At 43.0% G+C, this 18,546-nt stretch overlaps 2 protein-coding genes across 13 annotated transcripts in view; one reads left to right on the top strand and one right to left on the bottom strand.

Moving 5' to 3' along the window:
• Positions 1 to 12,699, top strand: part of FRMD5 (FERM domain containing 5) — a 348,168-nt gene extending 335,469 nt beyond the window's left edge. For 8 of the 12 annotated variants that reach the window (XM_054701135.1, XM_054701120.1, XM_054701123.1 and 5 more), the window contains 3 exons: positions 201 to 269; positions 1,529 to 1,635; positions 9,069 to 9,978. In XM_054701135.1, coding sequence (XP_054557110.1) covers positions 201 to 269; positions 1,529 to 1,635; positions 9,069 to 9,643 — 751 coding nt within the window. In that variant the 3' untranslated portion in view covers positions 9,644 to 9,978. Of the gene's footprint in view, positions 1 to 200; positions 270 to 1,528; positions 1,636 to 9,068; positions 9,979 to 10,261 lie in introns of those variants that run through there. The other 4 variants (XM_054701129.1, XM_054701131.1, XM_054701125.1 and 1 more) reach the window with 4 other exon arrangements.
• Positions 12,700 to 14,566: 1,867 nt separating this feature from the next.
• WDR76 (WD repeat domain 76) overlaps positions 14,567 to 18,546 on the bottom strand; it is a 44,159-nt gene continuing 40,179 nt past the window's right edge. Inside the window, exon 13 of the mRNA XM_037502376.2 lies at positions 14,567 to 17,025. Within this exon, the coding sequence (XP_037358273.1) occupies positions 16,770 to 17,025 (256 nt within the window). The 3' untranslated portion in view covers positions 14,567 to 16,769. The remainder of the gene's footprint in view (positions 17,026 to 18,546) is intronic.

Below are 18,546 nucleotides of genomic sequence, written 5' to 3'. Positions count from 1 at the left end.
AAGATAAGCTGTCAGGACACCTTAGAGTCTTTACTGCAGCAAGCAAGCCTTTCTTGGTGACCAAAACATTGGGCAGTGTGGGAGGGTAGGCCAATGACACCGTTTTACAATTTAGCTAATGAATCTGAGACCTTGCAGGGGAGCCCAGTCTTAAAACACCATCTCACTTCTTGCCATTCACTTTATTATACTATTTCTAGTGGCCGAGTTGCAAAAGAAGTAATGGAGTCCAGTGCCAAGATCAAACGGGAGCCACCGGAAATACACAGGTAAATAACCAGGGGCTTCAAAAATAGATGACTGGATCAAGAAGATGTGGTCCATATACACCATGGAATATTACTCAGCATTCAAAAAAGATAAACACATGCAATTTGCAGCAACATGGATGGCGCTGGAAGGGATCATGCTCAGCGAAATAAGCCACAAAGAAAAAGAAAAATACCAGATGGTCTCACTCATAGCAGGAATCTAGAAAACCTACATAAGGGACCAGGAAAGGCTAATTATAATAAAGTAAAAATCAAAATCAACAAACAGCTATGAACCAGAGACACTCTATGGGGGGTGGGGGGTGGGGAAAGGAGGGCTTGGGGGTCAAAATAAGGGGGTTGTAATTGTATGGGGAATATAAAAATAAAATTTAAATTAAAAAAAATAAATAACCAGGGGCTTCCCCCACAAATCAGCCCCATCTCAGATCCCAGACTCTCAAGAGTAAGCAGGGGGAGTGTTATGAACATCTGGCCACAGTGGTTCCCAAATGTGGAAGGAGAAAGCACAGGGGGTAAGAGAGTTTTCTCAGCTAACAATGTGGGCAAAACTATCTGACCCTAGTTACCCCTGAAGCCTTGATGGAAAGTGATGCAGACAGTGTGACAGAGCCAGGAACCTCTTTCCTGGGTAATTCTATTCTCCCAAGTCCTGAAATTGGTCATAGAAAATGGGAGGACATATTTAAGGAGCATTATTTCATTAGTTCTGGAATCAGTCCATTACGGGAAGCCAGGATAGCCCGACAGCCCTGTCACTCTGGGTCTAAAATAGTGTCAGGATCCATGCTTCATGGAGAACTGTAAATTGGACATTTGCAGACGCCCATCTCCTAGAAACTGGTAAGACTTAGAATATGACAGGACTAGGACTGACCAGCAGGCCTGCCATCCGGGGATGAGACCATCCCCTTCACGTGCAGCCCCTGTTGGAAATCCAGGGAGCTGTCATGATCATGCTTCAGGCACACTTTCATGAGTACTGCTCATCTTGAAGCTCTACTCCCTGACAATTCTGCCCCCAAAGACCAATGCCACACTACAGTAAAGTTCAGGTGGGTTTGGAATAGAAGGTGGAAGAGTCTGTAGCTGTGTCTCTGGGATTGGGAGACTAAAGGCAAAAAGCAGCAATGAAATCTAAAAACAAAAACAAAATACAGCAGGCAATTCTGCTCGCCACTCCCCACCTTTAAGTCCCAACTCCTCTATCTGTGCACTGAACTGACAAGGTTCTCTAACCTTTTCTTTCACCTCAGAGCAGGGATGGTTCCCAGCCGCAGCTGCCCGTCCATAACCCACGGCCCAAGGCTAAGCAGTGTCCCCAGGACCCGGAGAAGAGCTGTCCACATCTCAATCATGGAAGGTGAGCCTAAGCTCTGGAGACGTCCGCAGGCTTTCTCCAAGCTGTGACTCGGGCTAACGCCAAAGGGGCCATCAGCAGATTTCATGCAAGTAGATCTGCATGATGGACAGTCTTCCCCACTGGTAAGGAGGTTTCACTCAGTGGGTGGGAACACCAGCTGGACGTCAGATAAAGGGGAACCCCCATCCAGGGCCGCTGAGCTGCAATGCAAGAGGGGATTATAGACCTAAAGAGTAATAGGATAGACCCTTAGGAGACTCTGTATTTGGGGTTTACCAGTTTCTGTGCACTTCTGAAATAGTGTTTCAGCAAAAGGCTTTTCTCTTGTTTACCAGATCTGAAAAGAAGCTTAACTGATCAGGGTGACTGAGGCAGTTAATCAAGAAATGAAAAATTTGAAGCATTCCACTAGCTGCCACTAGCTTCTGCTTCAGGTGCAGAGATCTGTCCTCTCGTTATCCGAATTCCCAACCATCGTCTCAGGAAATCCAGTGTGCCTCATCTCTCGCTACTCTTCCTTCCTTTGGGAAGAGGCAGAAATGGGGAGAGACAGCCTGTACATCTTCACTGAAGTACCCCAGTACCCAAGGCCAACACCTCTCCAACCCCTGGGTGGCTAGTACTGTTAGGAGACACCCTTGGTATGAACAGTGCCTTCTAGCTGTTGTCACTGCCACAGCTTGCCCCACAAGCTAGACACAGGTACGAAGCTGAGTGCTTTCATTCCCAAAGATGGCGTTTTTTGTAAGATTTCAGAAGATCTCAAGGAGCAGGAAATTGCAGTTACTTCAAACTTGTCTTGGAAATGAAAGCATCCTTTGCCCTATCTGTAAGAATGCTGCTAGTTAATAAAGAGTCAGGTTAGGAAGGACATCATTACTCTGCTCTTCTGGACGATCTCTGATTTGTGTTTGGAATTTCATGACGTGTTGTTCTGGGTCTAATCCTCTGCATCACGTGAGCACAGTATAGAACCACAGAGTCTCGGGCTTGAGAACCCTGGCGGGGCAGCGACCATCAATTATTAGTCTTTGCTGTTCCATTTGTGAGAAAGGAACCTCTTCCTTACCTTCTCATGAGTTGTGCGGAAGCGGATATACACAGGAGTAACTTGAAAGGGACAAAAGCATTTCCTAGGCAGGAAGATCCTTGCCAGGAAGTCAAGGATGAGGTTTCCAGCCAGAGCTCTGCCACATGCTTTCTAGAGCAGGCTGCTTATCCTCTCTCATCCTGTGGCCTACACTGTGGCGTGCGGGTGTGAAGGGATCTTGTCAATGACAAGTATAATCGCGGCGCCAGGTACGGAATGACAGGTCTGGCGGTCTCCACGTTTGTCCTCCTGTGTTAGGCTGAAGTGAGCACGGCTCTTCTTTTGGCATGTTTATCTCAGGAAAGTGTAATGAATTTCTTCTCCCTCAAGGGAACTTTTTCTCCTCTCTGTGGCCCTTCATCCCATCAGCTTCATCCTAAGGTTCCAGCAGAAAGTCAGGACGGATGTCCTCCCAGAGAAAAGGCCACCCCTGAGGGAAGCCAGCAGCACTAATGCATGTATCAAATAAGAGAGGAGCCACATGCATTTCTGCTCCCCCAAAATATGCTGAGACAAAAGACTGAGGCTGTCCAAATGCGGATATAGTTTATTTGGAGCAGTTGCCAAGCAGGGTTAGCAGAATTCGGAGGCTGTCTTCATGCTCCCCCTGGTTAAGCTGTGGGGCTGCCGCAGGTCCCCACCCGCTCTAGTTGAGCTTCCAGCCTCCTCCCAGAATATACCATCTCGTGTTGCAGCAGCTTCAAAGCTTATCAAAGTCCAAAATAGTCACCCATGTTTGCCAATGCCAGGGAAGGGTGCAGTGGGGCGGGGCCTCTAAGAAAGCTTTTGGAGGACAGCCTCCCAAGGGTATGTCCTCAAAACCTCAGTTCGTAGAATGTCACACTTACCAGGCCAGGCCATGGTCAGGCGCTACTCCCCAAGCCAACCTGCTCTTCACACCCAGAGCCCAGGCTGCTTACAGACAAGCGCAACCTTCATCCTAGTCACGGCCCTCGGCCGGGACCCATGAGGGCTGGCGCAGGAGAGGGTAGGCTGAAGCTAAGAACTGCCTCGGCAGAGCGGGAGGAGGCAGATGGACATCTGGTTTGGATGCAGATATAATAAGACTTTAGCAGTTAGTGGCTATATCAGTACAGGGATTACAAAGCTCGGGAATGTATAAAGAATGGATTATTTTCAGGAAGCCAGATTTCCTCTCAAGAGGAGGTTTGTCTTTAAAGCTCCCGACAAACAAGGCTGACCTTGACTGTCCACCCCACCCAGGGCAGGGCTGAGGGCAATGTGATGAGAGCCCCAGAAGGGCACTGAACTCCCAGCAAATTATAAACATTTGGAATTCGTTCTTGCTCTGTGAGGTTGTCTCTAGGTAGTCCACATGGCCCATAATATTACAGAAATCATTTGACTTTTCCAGAGAAAGGCTTTGTTTGCGCTCTCCAAAAGCAATGGAGGAAACTGCAAAAAACATTAACATTTTAGTTTGAAACCATGTAAGCCCACGGAACTGTGACCCTTAAAAACAATGGCTGTGTAGTTGGTTGGTCTTGCCCTCTCTGCTGAGGGAGGCCACTTGTTATTAGCACCAGCCTGACGCAGGGAGGATTCTCAAGGATGTGTGTTCCTTTCACCCACTGTGCTCTGTGGGGCACCTCTCTGCAGGGCCTCAAATAGAGCCCCCTGGAGAAAGGGGCCCCTCCTCAAAATTCAGAGACACCCAGCCCAGAGGTCAAAGTCTTTGTAGCTTCACATCCTGGATTTGCAGGGGCAGTCCTCATGCCCCTGCCCTCTGTCTCTGAAAGATCCAGGGCCCTTATATGGGCCTCAGGACAACAGCTACAGACTTCAAGAGCATTACTTTTTATGGCTCTGAGTACTTCAGGCTGAATCCAGTTGCCTGATAACATTGGCCTCTCAGAGCTGCTCTCTCCCCACAGCTCAGCCTTTCCTGCGGCAGAGCCAGCCACTCTCCAGCCCGGGAGGCACTGCAAAGGGGCTGCCATGCACGAGAGTAGCAAAAATCCTTTGGCCCTAGTTGGTTTTCCATCTTTTTTCTCTATATGCCCCCTGCCTGACTGGTTTCCACCGAAGAAGTATCTGCCTTTCCTGGGCCACCATGGGGAAGAGTCTGATTAAGATTCACACCAGAGTCCCTGTGCAGCTCCGGTTTACTAATCACTGCCTTCGGCCCCTGAGCGTGCGCATCCTGAGGATGGGGCCCCAGCTCCGGGGTAGGCTCCTGACCGCTGTACCCACGGGCCCCCTGGCAGCCACCTCTGGGCAAGGCAATCAGCTGGAGCACCGCCAAGGTAAAAAAGACACTGCTCTGTTTTGCTATGCCACTTGCCCAGATCCCATCCACAACACCCACCCTCTCCATCCCAGAATAACAGCTTTGACAGAAAGGTGAGGCGGGTGGTGGGTCTAGTGAAACTTGAACTTCTGTACAGGACTAACCTGATGTGGGAATGATAGTCTTTTTTTATTTTTTTTATTTTTTTTTTTTTTAATTTCCTAGAGGCATGTCTTATTTATTTATTATTTGTTTGTTTGTTTTTGGTTTATACATGCACTGGGTACAGTCAGAAGCACGGGAGGGTGAGAGAATTCACCAGAGCCAGAGCGGGGAGCAGAGCAGGCAGAAGGACCGAAACACACTGCTCAGGGGAGCAGCGGGCGGCAGGAGAGGTCTGTGCGCCATGTGGGACCCTCCTCCGGTGGCCGGGGAGCAGCCGGGGATCGAACCGGCGCCACAGAGGCCGTGGGTAGCTTCGCAACCCAGCGCTCAACCGCTGCGCCACCGGGGAGGCCCGGGAATGATAGTCTTACAGTGAGGTCTCCCGGTGAGCAAAAGATTAACATTTACTGAGTAATTTTGTCAGACTTCCTACACTAGAGATGCACACACGGCCATTATCTTGTTTACTGAGTACACCAACAACTCAAGACTATGTGGCTTCTGGTTGTTCTTCTAACTTACTCTCTGATGTCACAGCCTTCGCTTCCTTCCCCAGCAAGCTTAGGGCTTAATCGTAGGGCAAGTCATGCTCATGATGAAGAGGCTTCTGGCAGCTAAGCTGGTCACTATGTGGAAGATCAGGCAGGCAGCTGTCTCTGTGAGGAGCACCTCCCTTGAAGTGCTCTTAATTTCACAAGTTTCTTGGGCAGTCAGGACCTAAATCTGAAGCAGGGGCATGCAGTTGATTGGAATTCATTCTCCTGTTGTTCCACTGCCCGGAATCCAACCATGTGATCAATAGCACTATTAAGCAGAAAGAGGCTTAAATTCTGCCCTTTGCTTTGCCATTACCAGCCCAACTCCAAGGCTTAAGCAAGTCCCCATAACCTCTCACCCTCACTACTTCATGGAGTCATTGAAAGATAAAGTGAAAATGCTAAAAAAAAAAAAAAACCTACAAATTTAAGATCTTACCTTAGGAACAGATGAAATACAACTAGGATCCTGAGCTTCTGAAAGCACAAACAGAGCAGAGCAAATACACTAATGCCAAGGCGGTGGGGCATATAAGCAGCTAGCAAGGGGCGGCCGTCACTAAACTCTCACACAACCCTACAGTCCCCCATTTTTTACCCAGATTCCAGGGTTCATTCCTCTGGAGACTCCCCAAGCTCGGGCAGGCAGATGGCCTGGATGCAAATGGCCACATCACAAGAAAGCCAAGGAAGATGAAACACACCGAAAGGTCACTAGCACCCTAAAAAGACCTTTGGGCTTCTGCAGCTTGCCCTGAACCAGGGGCTGTCAGGGTCAAGCCAGAGCAACAGAGCCAGAAGCAGGCCTTCCTGTCACAGGTCACACACAGGTCACCCAGTCAGAAAGAGAGAGTCTAGCACTTCCATGAAGGACAAGAAAACACAGCAGAAATAAGGAGCTATTTCCTTGGGGGGCACCGTGATGTGGGCCACACTTGGTGTGATCAGCCCACACCCTCTGGCCTGGTGGCTGCTGTTTCACTGCAGGAGTAACCAGTCCCTGTTTATTCCTACCAGAGCTTGAGCCCTGGAAAGAGATATGTTCCATCTGAAAGTAAAAATAATGGTTAGTTTCTAACTGATACGAAAGAATTTCCCCACTAATCCAGTAAGATCTTCTCAGAGACAGCTTTGTATTCTGGAGTGTCTAAAAATAGGGAGTGCTGGCAGCCTAACCTAAGGTGAAGACGAGAGCACTTAGGAAGAGCAGCTCGGGGTTTCATATCTCACAAGGTCAGGACAACTAGGACTAGGAGGTTGAAGAGACCAACAACAATTACAGAAATCCAAAAGGGACCTCTCTAAAATGGAAGAGTCACTGCCGGATTGTTACAAGAAAACCAGCTCCAGTATCAGCATTTGGTAAAGCCCAGTTAGGCCAAAACCATTTCCTACTCTGCCCCTCAAGGCCCTCAGCCCAAGAGATAAATGAGCTCCTTGAACTGTGTGACCTAGACAGTCTGTGATTCAGATTCTCTTTCAAATTGGGGTTAAACCAGTCCCTTGAGCCAAAGGCAGGAAGTCAAACTCTTAACAAACCAGGCTAAAACCATGAGAAAAAAAGGAAACATCAATCAACCAAGGCCATTCTGATTGCTGCTGCTGCTTCTGTCCTATTTTCCCTTCCCCAGATAATGTGTAACATGATACAGTATATCTATTTATTGTGAAATGATCAGTCTAGTTACTATCAATCACCACATACAAATAATTTTTTTTTAAATCATGAGAACTTTAAGATCTACTCTTAGCAACTTTCAAATATGAAACAGAGTATCAGCTATAGTCACTATACCATACATTACACTTGCCTAACTTATAACTGGAAGGTTGTCCTTTTGACTGCCTTTATCCACTCCGCCCAGAGTAGCGCACCAGTTTACAGCGTGCAAGGACTTTTCTCCATATCTGCACCAGCACTTGTTTCTTGTCTTTTTGATGATCAACCAGTAATTGATGAGATACTGTCTAGGTATGGTTTTTATTTACCCATTTACCTTTAATGATGTTGAAGATCTGTCCATGTACCTAGGGGGCATTTGTATGTCTTCTTTGGAAGAATTCTATTGAAATCCTCTGTCCATTTTTTTTTTTTTTTTTTAAATAGAGGCATGTTTTATTTATTTATTTGTTTGTTTGTTTATACAAGCACTGGGCACAGTCAGAAGCGCGGGAGGGTGAGAGAATTCACCAGAGCCAGAGCGGGGAGCAGAGCAGGCAGAAGGACCGAAGTACACTGCTGAGGGGAGCAGCGGGCGGCAGGAGAGGTCTGCGCGCCATGTGGGACCCTCCTCCGGTGGCCGGGGAGCAGCCGGGGATCGAACCGGCGCCGCAGAGGCCGCAGGCAGCTTTGCAACCCAGCGCTCAACCGCTGCGCCACCGGGGAGGCCCCCTCTGTCCATTTTTAAACTGAACTTTTTTTGCTATTGAGTATGTGAACTCTTTAAATATTTTGCATATTAGTCCCTTATCAGATATGTGACTTGCAAATATTTTCTCCCATTCACTAGGTTATCTATTCATTTGTTATTTTCCTTTGTTGTGGTGATGCCTTTTGGTTGGTGTATAGTTTCTCTTGTTTATGCTTTTGCTGCCTCTGCTTTTGCAGCCAGAACCAAAAATTGATTGCCAAGAGAGATGTCAACATTTTCTTCACCTTTAATCCATCTTAGTTTTTGTATATGGTGTGAGATAGTGATCCAATTTCATTCTTCTATAATGGCTACTCAGTTTTCCAACACCACTTATTGAAAAGATTGTCCTTACCATATTGTATATTCTTGCCTCCTTTGTCAGAAGTTAACAGACTATATCTGTGCAGGTTTACTTCTAGGCTCTCTAGTCATTGAATTACGTGCCTGTTTACGCCAATAACATACTGTCTTGACTACTATATAGATTTGTTAAAATCAAGAACACATTAGGCTTTCTCTGTTATTCTCAAGATTGCTTTGGCTACTCAGGGTCTTTTGTGGCTTCATACAAATTTTAGGGTAGTTTGTTCTATTAATTTGAAAAATACAATTGCAATGTTGACGGGGATCACACTGAATCTGTAGGTTGCTTGGGTTGCATGGAAATTTTAAGTCTTCTGAACCATAAGCACAGTTTCAATTTATTCGTGCCTTCAGTTTCTTCCATCAGTATCTTAAAGTAGTCAGTACACAGCCTTTTTACCTTCTTGCTTAAATTTATTGCTAGGTATTTTATTCTCTTGTGCCATTATTTATCTATCAAAACAGAGTACAGCAGCCACTGCTGTTGAGGTGTTGATATGCGGTGGGGATTCCTCAAGATCACAGTGACCAAATAAAACAGGGTGTTGTCTCCACCAGGCAGCGAGTGTGTGGCGGACACAGAAAGCCTACTTGTGTTCCTCTTGTCTTTCTAGGCCTTGAGTCCCTGCGGGACAGTGCCCACTCCACCCCCGTGCGCTCCTCCTCCCACGGGGACACCTTCCTGCCTCATGTGAGGAGCAGTCGGGCAGACAGCAATGAGCGAGTCGCTGTGATTGCGGATGAGGCCTACAGCCCGGCTGACAGCGTGTTACCTACCCCTGTGGCTGAGCACAGCCTGGAGCTGATGCTGCTGTCCCGGCAGATCAATGGGGCCACCTGCAGCATCGAGGAGGAGAAAGAATCTGAGGCCAGCACCCCGACTGCTGCAGATGTGGAGGCCCTTGGGGGAGAGCTGAGGGCCCTGTGCCAGGGGCACGGCGGGCCGGAGGAACAGGTGAATAAGTTTGTTTTAAGTGTCCTCCGTTTGCTCCTTGTGACCATGGGACTCCTCTTTGTTTTGCTCCTCCTCCTGATCATCCTTACCGAGTCTGACCTTGACATTGCCTTTTTCCGAGATATCCGCCAGACCCCCGAGTTTGAACAATTCCACTATCAATACTTTTGTCCCCTCAGGCGATGGTTTGCCTGCAAAATCCGCTCAGTGGTGAGCCTGCTCATTGACACCTGAGAAGGCATGACTCCTCCCAATAACTAGCCCGGGGACCAAGGAGCCCGGCTACCCCGTCCCAGCAGTGGGACCCATCGCGGAACCATCGGCACATGCACCAAGTCCTCCTCTCATGACTCAAAGTCCACAGCCTAGGAGGGTCATTTCCCAGAAGAGGAAAGGGATAGTCTCATGCCCTGTCTAAACAAACTGGGAAAACTCATTTCTTTCAAGAAAGGCTCGGCGACTCTGTCATCCTTCCAATTTGCAGGATAATTTTTGCTTTTGAATTTTGATTTTTCATAGATGTGTATTATTTTGAAAGTACCAAATAAAAATAATTTATTTTACTATTACTGATTATTGCAGTAGTGTCACCTAGCAGATGTGACACCGTGAAGACTAGAGACCCGCTGTCTCTATTCTGCAGGAGCTTTCCCTACTGGGTTCCCGTAGACTCAGCACTGCAGCCTCAGTGGGGCAGGCGAGGGGTCTGGACAATGGGGACTGCCTAGGTTTTCTTGCCAGACAGAGCTTTTTAAAAAAGTAAACATCCATGTAGAATGATTAAATGGAAAGTTGCTTCTTATGACGGTCTGAGTTGGATTTTCTTTTCCTTTTTTTTCCAAATCTGAGCAGAGTGGGAATCTGAAGGGACCACCGCTACAGCAGCAGCAGCAGCAGGGGTAGGGTAAGTCTGTCCCCTTAGAATAGTTCCTAGTGGGCATCGCCATGAGTTTTGTATAATGAACTTATTAGACTTATGTGATTTTTTTTTTCCTGAAGAACCTCAAGACCTGTAGTGCTCCAGAGGCATTAGATGAATTCAGTGGTGCAGCACTTAGATAGGACTGTCAGAAATGTTGGACAAAGTGTAGTTAACAGAGACCAGAGCTATGGTACCTGAGAGACTGTTAAGATTCAGAGAACGGTACTTATTTTGCACACAACTCCCCCCAAAAGACTATTTCAATTTATATTTTAACAACAAAATATTTTCTTATCAATTCATATTTTGTTTTTACTTTATGGATTAAGAAAATAGAGCCTGATGAACTAAATGATGCAAGGAAGAAACTGATCCTGAGAATGAAAAGCTTCAGAAAATAGAATTCCAAGATCAACAAACAGCCTTGGAAGGGACCAGGAAAAGAATCTCTTTAAATAGGATTTCTAAGAGATGCCTACAAAAGAAGGTGAATGTGGCAGAGACCAACACTTAGCTGTAGAAATACTGCCCCCTAGGGTTCCTCTACATCAGGACAATAAAAGCTGTAGGAACATACTTGCCATCTTTGCTGAGGGAAGCCATGGAAGCGCACAGAATGACAGCATGTGAAGAGTGAGCGTGGGGTCCGAGGCCTGAGTTCTGCAAGTCTTACAACCAATCACACACAATAGCTTGTTTTCATCTCAGGGAGAGATTGCTAAGTCATCTGAGGCATAGGACTTATGTAAGAACTGTCAGTGGATGTATTCCTGGGACCCACACAAAAGTGGAGCAGCCACTGACACCTATGATGCTGGGCAGCCCCCAATGCAGAACAAGATGAGTCACTTGTGATTTTCTCTCCCCAGCTTATCCCCTAAGATGCCAGAACCATATCCACGTTTAGAACATAGCAGCTGTGGAATAAATGTTTTTCTTTTGGGGGGTGGGGGGCTGGAGTGGGGAGTGTTGCATAATTTTAAATGCACTTTCATCTAGACTAGGGGTCAGCAAACTTCTCTAAAGTGCCAGGTCATAAATATCTTCATTTTGATTTTATGGGCCATACTCTGTCAACTACTCAACTCTGTCATCCTAGCACAAAGGTAATAAAATAGAGTATGGCTATGTTCCAATAAAAACATTTATAAAAACAGTGAGCTGAATTTGGCCATAATAAACCAAACCCCATCTAGTCAATAATAAAACTGCTCCTTATAGTATATTGGCAAAGAGAAGGTCAGCTCTGCCCCAATTCCTGACATGGGTTAAAGATCTAGGACCACTTCCCAGTGGAGGCACTGGGGTTGTTTGAAAGTGCTCGAACAACCAAGCAGCAAAGAGCTGTATAATGCCTAGAGCAGCAAGATCAAGTACTGCAATACTAAAATCATGGCCAGAACCTAAGAATGGAAAAAGGTCTATCTGATCATTTCCATACCAGCAACAATATGGGCAGAACTGCAAACATCTACTTACCACGTGACAAGACAAACTGAGGGAGATCCTAGGAAGATTAGGGATCACTTTGAACCAACTAGTCACTGCCACTTGTCATCTCTACAAGAAGGACTTTAACACAGGACTGCAGTGAAAGGTACTCTTAGAGATGAAAAGGTTGTTAGGAAACAGAGGGCTGGTTTTAACCAGGATATGTACTACCTTATGCAACATAGCAGATTACCTTTAGTGTAGTGTTCCTACCTCAGTCTGTAGAACATGGTGTTTCTATGCAGTAAGTGATAGCCCTGACTCTGACCTTTCATAGTCACATTAAAGAAAGATGCAGTGTTCCGTTTCCCATAAATTGTGTCTAGAGTCCTAACAGTACAATAGTTCATACCACTCCCAACAGCTAGATTTTGCTCTCTGAATAAAACTTTCAGTTGTTTTCTTCCAGGGTTTTCTCAAAAAATACAAAAGATTTCCTTCAATTTACTTTCAAATAGTTCCAGAATAACAAATCTCCTTTGTTGGCGACCAATCTTTTTTGGTATCTGCCTATCATTAAAAATTGTTAACGTTTTTAACCTGGTTTCGCTGTGTTCTACTGTTGTCTTCCATTTTCTCTTAGTTAGATCTCGTTGTAGAAAAAGCAATGATTTACATAGCTTCATCTTTCAAAGGAAATAAATTCTTACTAAAGAATAGTGTACTGCATCTTTAAGCAGTAGAGGGTAAACTACCTGCAAATGTGAATTTTCTTAGTTTCATTTAAAAATACATAGTTGTTAACCTTTTGTTTGCCAAAAATTTTAAGTTACATTTTCCTTCAAAGCAATGTACCTTTTTCTACATATGCAGTATGTAGTTAGCATAAAATCATTGGTGCCATGAAAATTATTTTTGAACTTAAATAAATATTTAAATATCATAGAAGAAATAGACTCTTTTTTGCCTTACACCGTGTCTTACTTTTTCCTCAAAATTACTAATACATAGATAAAAGGATACCAGTGGGATTTATGACTGCCGTTTACTAGAATCATTTGAAATAATCATTTTGCTTATATCTATTATTATTGTCCCTTCCCACAAAATACCATTAGGAACTCAGAAGCTATAAAGGTAAAATAATTTTAGAAATGAATTGGGCCTAATTCTCCTGATGAGGAAAACCAAGAAGTTCTTACATCCCAAAATAGAACCTAGATGGCCCAGCTTCTAGTATTCTTCCCCAAGCCAGGAATAAGACGAACAGAAGACACTGCCTATGAAGGCAACAGAACGGCATAACCTCTATAGTAATAAACCTCCTTATTTACAACATACATTCCTATAATGCTTGATCTTACCTGATTATGTAGCCATCACTGTGGTAATGTTCTTCTAAATTCTATGAGGACAAAAGGTGAAACCAATGACATGGTCCACCATGCTAGCTTATCTAACTGTTTTCAGTCTACCTGCCCCCCAATCCTCCATTTTGCTGGCACATTATTTTCCTAAAGTATCAGGTTATATCACTCATTTCCGAATATTGAGAGGTTCCAATTACCTATAAAATATCCAGTGCTCTGTCCCCAATGGAGTTCAATGGCTTATTTTTTAATTGCAGTACCATTGGTTTACATTGTTGTTGGCGTGCTGGATGTATAGTATTTTCCCCCTTCAGGTGTAGTCACCATAGTGCACCCACCACAGAAAAACCCACAGTCCTCCACTGAGGGTGCTTTCTCTCCACCCTCAATGTGTTTTTTTTTTTTTTTTTATAAACACTGGATATAATTGGCTTTCCACAGCCCTAGAGATTTACATCAGACGCACACCTTCAGATTACCACCTAAGGACGCACCTGTGCACACAACGTTTTAAGGTTCTAGCAGCCACTTCCTGTTTAGGGTTCCTCAATCATAGCCAGGCCCCTCTGCACCTGAGCACAACTTCTGCTTTTAGATCACAAACATGATTCCTTCAACCCCCTAAAACTTGCTGATAGAATAAATGATGCATTTAAAACATTTCCTCTCACACAACTATTTTAGGAAAAGATACCTTAAAACATTTTCCTCCTTATTCTGAGTAACTGTTCTAAATGTTACCTTTCTCACAAAATTCTACCTTTTCATCTGAAAATCCAAATGAATCAAAATACAGGTCTGTGCCATCTTGGAACTGAAACTCGCTACTGCCATCAATGCCATACCAAAAAGGAAAACACAAAAATACTCCAAAAGGTCTTAAGTCAGACATGACAGTCTAATAAGCAGGACACCTAAGTTTTTGGAATCTGAAATTATAAGGTGTGTTTGTCTTAGGTGTGATGTAGCAGGCACATGTGTTTGCTCCTCCCCATGTATACGTACCATGTCGTGGCTGCAAAGATTCAAATCTTGGTATCCACCACCCGAGTTCTTGGAGAACTGCCTTTGCAAAGTCTTCTCTTTGTGGAAAGTAAACACAAAGGCCAGAATAATAAAATAGGGCTTAATCAATTCCTGATTATCTGTGTTCTTTCCTCGTCTGGCCAAGTTGCTGTTCACCCAAAATGAGCATCATCTCCTTCCTCAAAGTCACATAAAAAAATGCCAAGCATCTCAAAGAAAGTAAGTGGAATTCAAAGTTTACACATTTAAGAGAAATCAGAGGCCAATTTACAAAAAAGGCTTATCCTAAAAGGGAGAAAGCAAACAATACACACATAATTACAGACACCACACAAGCCACACCATCACACCATTTTAAGCAACTCTCTGAGATAAATACCTTTCAAAACAGATTAGTTTTAGAATGTACTACGGGAGACCATTTTCCTTTATGTGCTTTTCTAGATTTTAAGAATTACTTCATTATAAAGCTTACCATCATGAGAAACAAGTTCCCACTCACTCCTCCTTTCCTGCATTGTCTCAACAAGATAGAACTCTTATTATGTGGGGCCTGATGAAAATAACAGTTTACAAAGCTGTAATGACAAAAGAAACCACAAAAGTGAGAAACATCAAAAATTTGATAACATTTATTGCAGAAACCAGACAATTACCATCAAGTTTTCAAAGCTTAAATGATGGTATTAATGTATGACTTGTATCTTTAAAAAAAAAAAATTCACAGAACTGGCCACTCTAGAACCTGTGAAATTAAGTGGCATAGAAAAGAGAAAGGTATGGGCCTCCCCGGTGGCGCAGCGGTTGAGCGCTGGGTTGCGAAGCTGCCCGCCGCCTCTGCGGCGCCGGTTTGATCCCCGGCTGCTCCCAGGCCACCGGAGGAGGGTCCCACATGGCGCTCAGACCTCTCCTGCTGCACGCTGCTCCCCTCAGCAGTGTACTTCGGTCCTTCTGCCTGCTCTGCTCCCTGCTCTGGCTCTGGTGAATTCTCTCACCCTCCCACGCTTCTGACTGTACCCAGTGCATGTATGTATGTATCAATCAATCAATCAATAAATCTTTAAAAAAAAAAAAAGAAAAGAAAAGAGAAAGGTAGCATAAAATCTTCATTTACCATCTCCAAGACAGTTTAAATACAACTCCATTTAGCTTTACTTTCTATTTCATAAATTAGTTTCCTGTATCATATTACCAAGAAAACAGAGAATTCCTAGACCTTATAAATATCTACAACCTATTAATAAACAGAAACTCCAAACACTTAGATTTCAATCAGCGAAGGAAATTACTGAGTCAAGAATTATTCAAGGAAATTATACATGTCACTTTATTTCTGTGATAAACAATTTTGAGAAGATAATATTTTAGAATTCAAATATAATTGCATCAAAGTTATTTGCAATAGTCTTTTAGTAGTACTTTGGCAATGAAGAACAATGACAAAAGCTTGATATAGTACTGTGTGACATTACCTTAGTCACGGATTTAGTAGCTCTCCTTCCAACAACAGAAAAATTCAAACTGTTGAAACTTCTGAAAATATTTTTATGGAGAAATGCCAAAAGTAGTGAGTATTGCATAATATTGCCTCAGAGTATGAATAAGAATAAAAATAATGACATAACAGATTACTGAATCTCTTGTGGAGAGTTCAAATACAAGGAGAGAGAGGGCTGTGTGGGGCCTTCTAAGGCAGTACTTTCACTTCTTTAAACTATGACCCGCAATACCACAGTAACAAACATTTCACACCAGAATATACATACACAACCTACATATATATGTGCATATGTCATTAAGATTCACAAAACAATACTTGCTTTTATGTTTTCTATTTCTTTACTTTTCATTTTTTAAAACACCAGTCATGGCCACTAAAAAATGACTTCATGTGATCAGCTACAGCCCAAAGCCTGGGAAATACTGATCTGAGGGCAATCTCTGGGCTGCAGGGGTCAGATTGATCCAAACTACATCCCTAGGATCCCTGGGATTGCTTTGCTGTGCCATAGGAAGAAGCTATGAGTCTCTAAGGGGAAGGGAAAGTGTCGGCACAAAGACCCAGGTCCTGCATCAGTGAACCAAAGCGTCTCAGCAATTATTTAACACTTTCACAAAAGATTTAATTTAAAGGCAGAGGAGAAAAGGGGTTTCTTGGTTAAGAAAATGAAAGGTTTCAAAATCATGAAGTTAGATGACCTTTTAGTACCTCTGAGACCCTTCCCAGTGTGTGACTCTAGAAAAAATACTCCAAACTATAAAATAAACCATGAATCTATTTATCACTATAAAATAAAAAAATACCATTAGATCATACAATCTTTTAATACTGCTAATTCCAAGCTTTATAAATTACAATGCCAGAATTTCTCAACATAGTGCCTAACTAAAAGTGCTAAAGGCATCATAGCCTCCCCTCAGATTCCCTCCCCATGTAGTAGAAACACTCTAAGGCTTTTTACCTTACTAAAGGTTGTTATTGATAAAGCAGTATTATATTTACTAAGCAGACTATATATTACCAAGTGAAAAGATTAAACCACATGAATCACTGGGTTCCTTAAGCACTGATTAAACAAATCAGTGTTGCCAAACCAAAAACTCAATATTCTTATTTCATAAAAACATGTACCTTCCCACTGGAATTACCTCCAGCCAAAATATACCGAGTTGGGTGCATAGCATTGATGGAACACACAGAAGCAAGGCATTCTTCACCAAAAAAAGAATGCACCAGCTTTCCTGTCTCATGGAAAACTTCTACCCGTCGTGGATGGGCCATGCTGCCAACTATGAAACAGTCTTCTTGTTTAGGATCCCACACGGCTTGGAATCTAGTCAGCCATTTCCCAGTAATGGTGTTGTGCCTAGTGAAAAGAACAATTTTTTTAAAGGATAGTGTCAAATAATTCAAGGGGCAGAGGATAAAGATGGAATTGCTCCTAAATGCTGGTTTTCTCTGCCAAGTTTCTTAAAATTAAGTTACTGAATTACCATCAACCTGATATGATCCTTCCTACAAGACTGAAAATAAGGACAGAGATGATGTCTTCTTTTTTATAAATTTCCAGTGCCAAGTACAGTGATTTGTGTGTCTACTGAAACATCTGTTTTGTTCACTATTATCTAACTCCATAGGAAAATCCCCCTTTTTTCTCTGCAGCACATCCAAATAGAAAAGTCCTAAAAATAAGAAGGAAATGGTTACATTTAAATGTCAAGATCAACAACTTGTCTACACCTCAAACCTCTAGAACATAAATAAAGCAAAAGGTAGCAGACGGAAACAAATACTAAAGATTAGAGCAGATAGAAATGAAATAAATAGAGTAAGAATTTTTTAAAGATAAAAATTGACAAGCACTTAGCTAGATTAAGGGAAAAAAGGGAAAATGCAAATAACTAAAATCAGAAATTAAAGAGTGGATATTATAACTGATGCCACAGAAATAAAAAGCATAAGAGAATCTATGAACAATTACATGACAACAAATAACCGATAAACTGGATTAATTCCCAGGAACATACAACCTACCAAGATTGCATCATGAAAAGGAAATTAATAGAAATCACAAATAGAAAACTAAGTAGATCTGTAATTTGTAAAGAAATTACAGCAGTAATCAAAAGCCTCCCAACAAAGAAAAGTCCGGGAGCAGATGGCTTTACTAGAGAATGTTATCAAATATGTAAAAAATTAACAGTAATATTCCTCAAATTCATGCAAAGAACTAAAGAGAGAACATTTCTAAACTCATTCTATAAGGCCAGCATTACCCCAGACAAGAACTCTAAAAGAAAACTATAGACTACTGTTCAATAAACGGTGCTGGGAAAACTGGACCACCACATGCAAACAAATGAAACTAGATTATGACCTCACACCATGCAAAAAAACCAACTCATAATGGATAAAACAACTGAACATAAGACCTGGAACCATAAAATATATAGAAGAAAATATAGGCAAAACACTACATGACATACATCTCAGTAACATTTTTTTTTAAATCTTATTTTTTAATTTTTTTTATTTTTTTAAATAATAAATTTTATTTTTATATTTCCCCCATACAATTGCAAAAGCCCCATTCTGACCCCAATCCTTCCCTTCCCGCCCCCCACCCCCCAAAAAGTGTCTCTGGTTCATAGTTTTTTGTTGATTTTGATTTTCACTTTCTTATATTCATTTTCCTGGTCCCTTATTTAAGTTTTCTAGATTCCTGCTATGAGTGAGACCATCCGGTATTTTTCTTCTCAGTAACATTTTTAAGACTCATCCCCCAAAGCAAAGAAAGTGAAGGAAAAGATAAACAGGTGGGGGCTGCTACCTCGAAAAGAATGAGGCTTAACTACTACCTCACCATGCACAAAACCAACCCAAAATG

Source organism: Talpa occidentalis, unplaced genomic scaffold (genome assembly GCF_014898055.3).
Source record: "Talpa occidentalis isolate TD23 unplaced genomic scaffold, MPIMG_talOcc4v2.1 talOcc4.11, whole genome shotgun sequence".
Taxonomy (NCBI): domain Eukaryota; kingdom Metazoa; phylum Chordata; class Mammalia; order Eulipotyphla; family Talpidae; genus Talpa; species Talpa occidentalis.
This window is presented reverse-complemented; position numbering and strand designations above follow the sequence as displayed.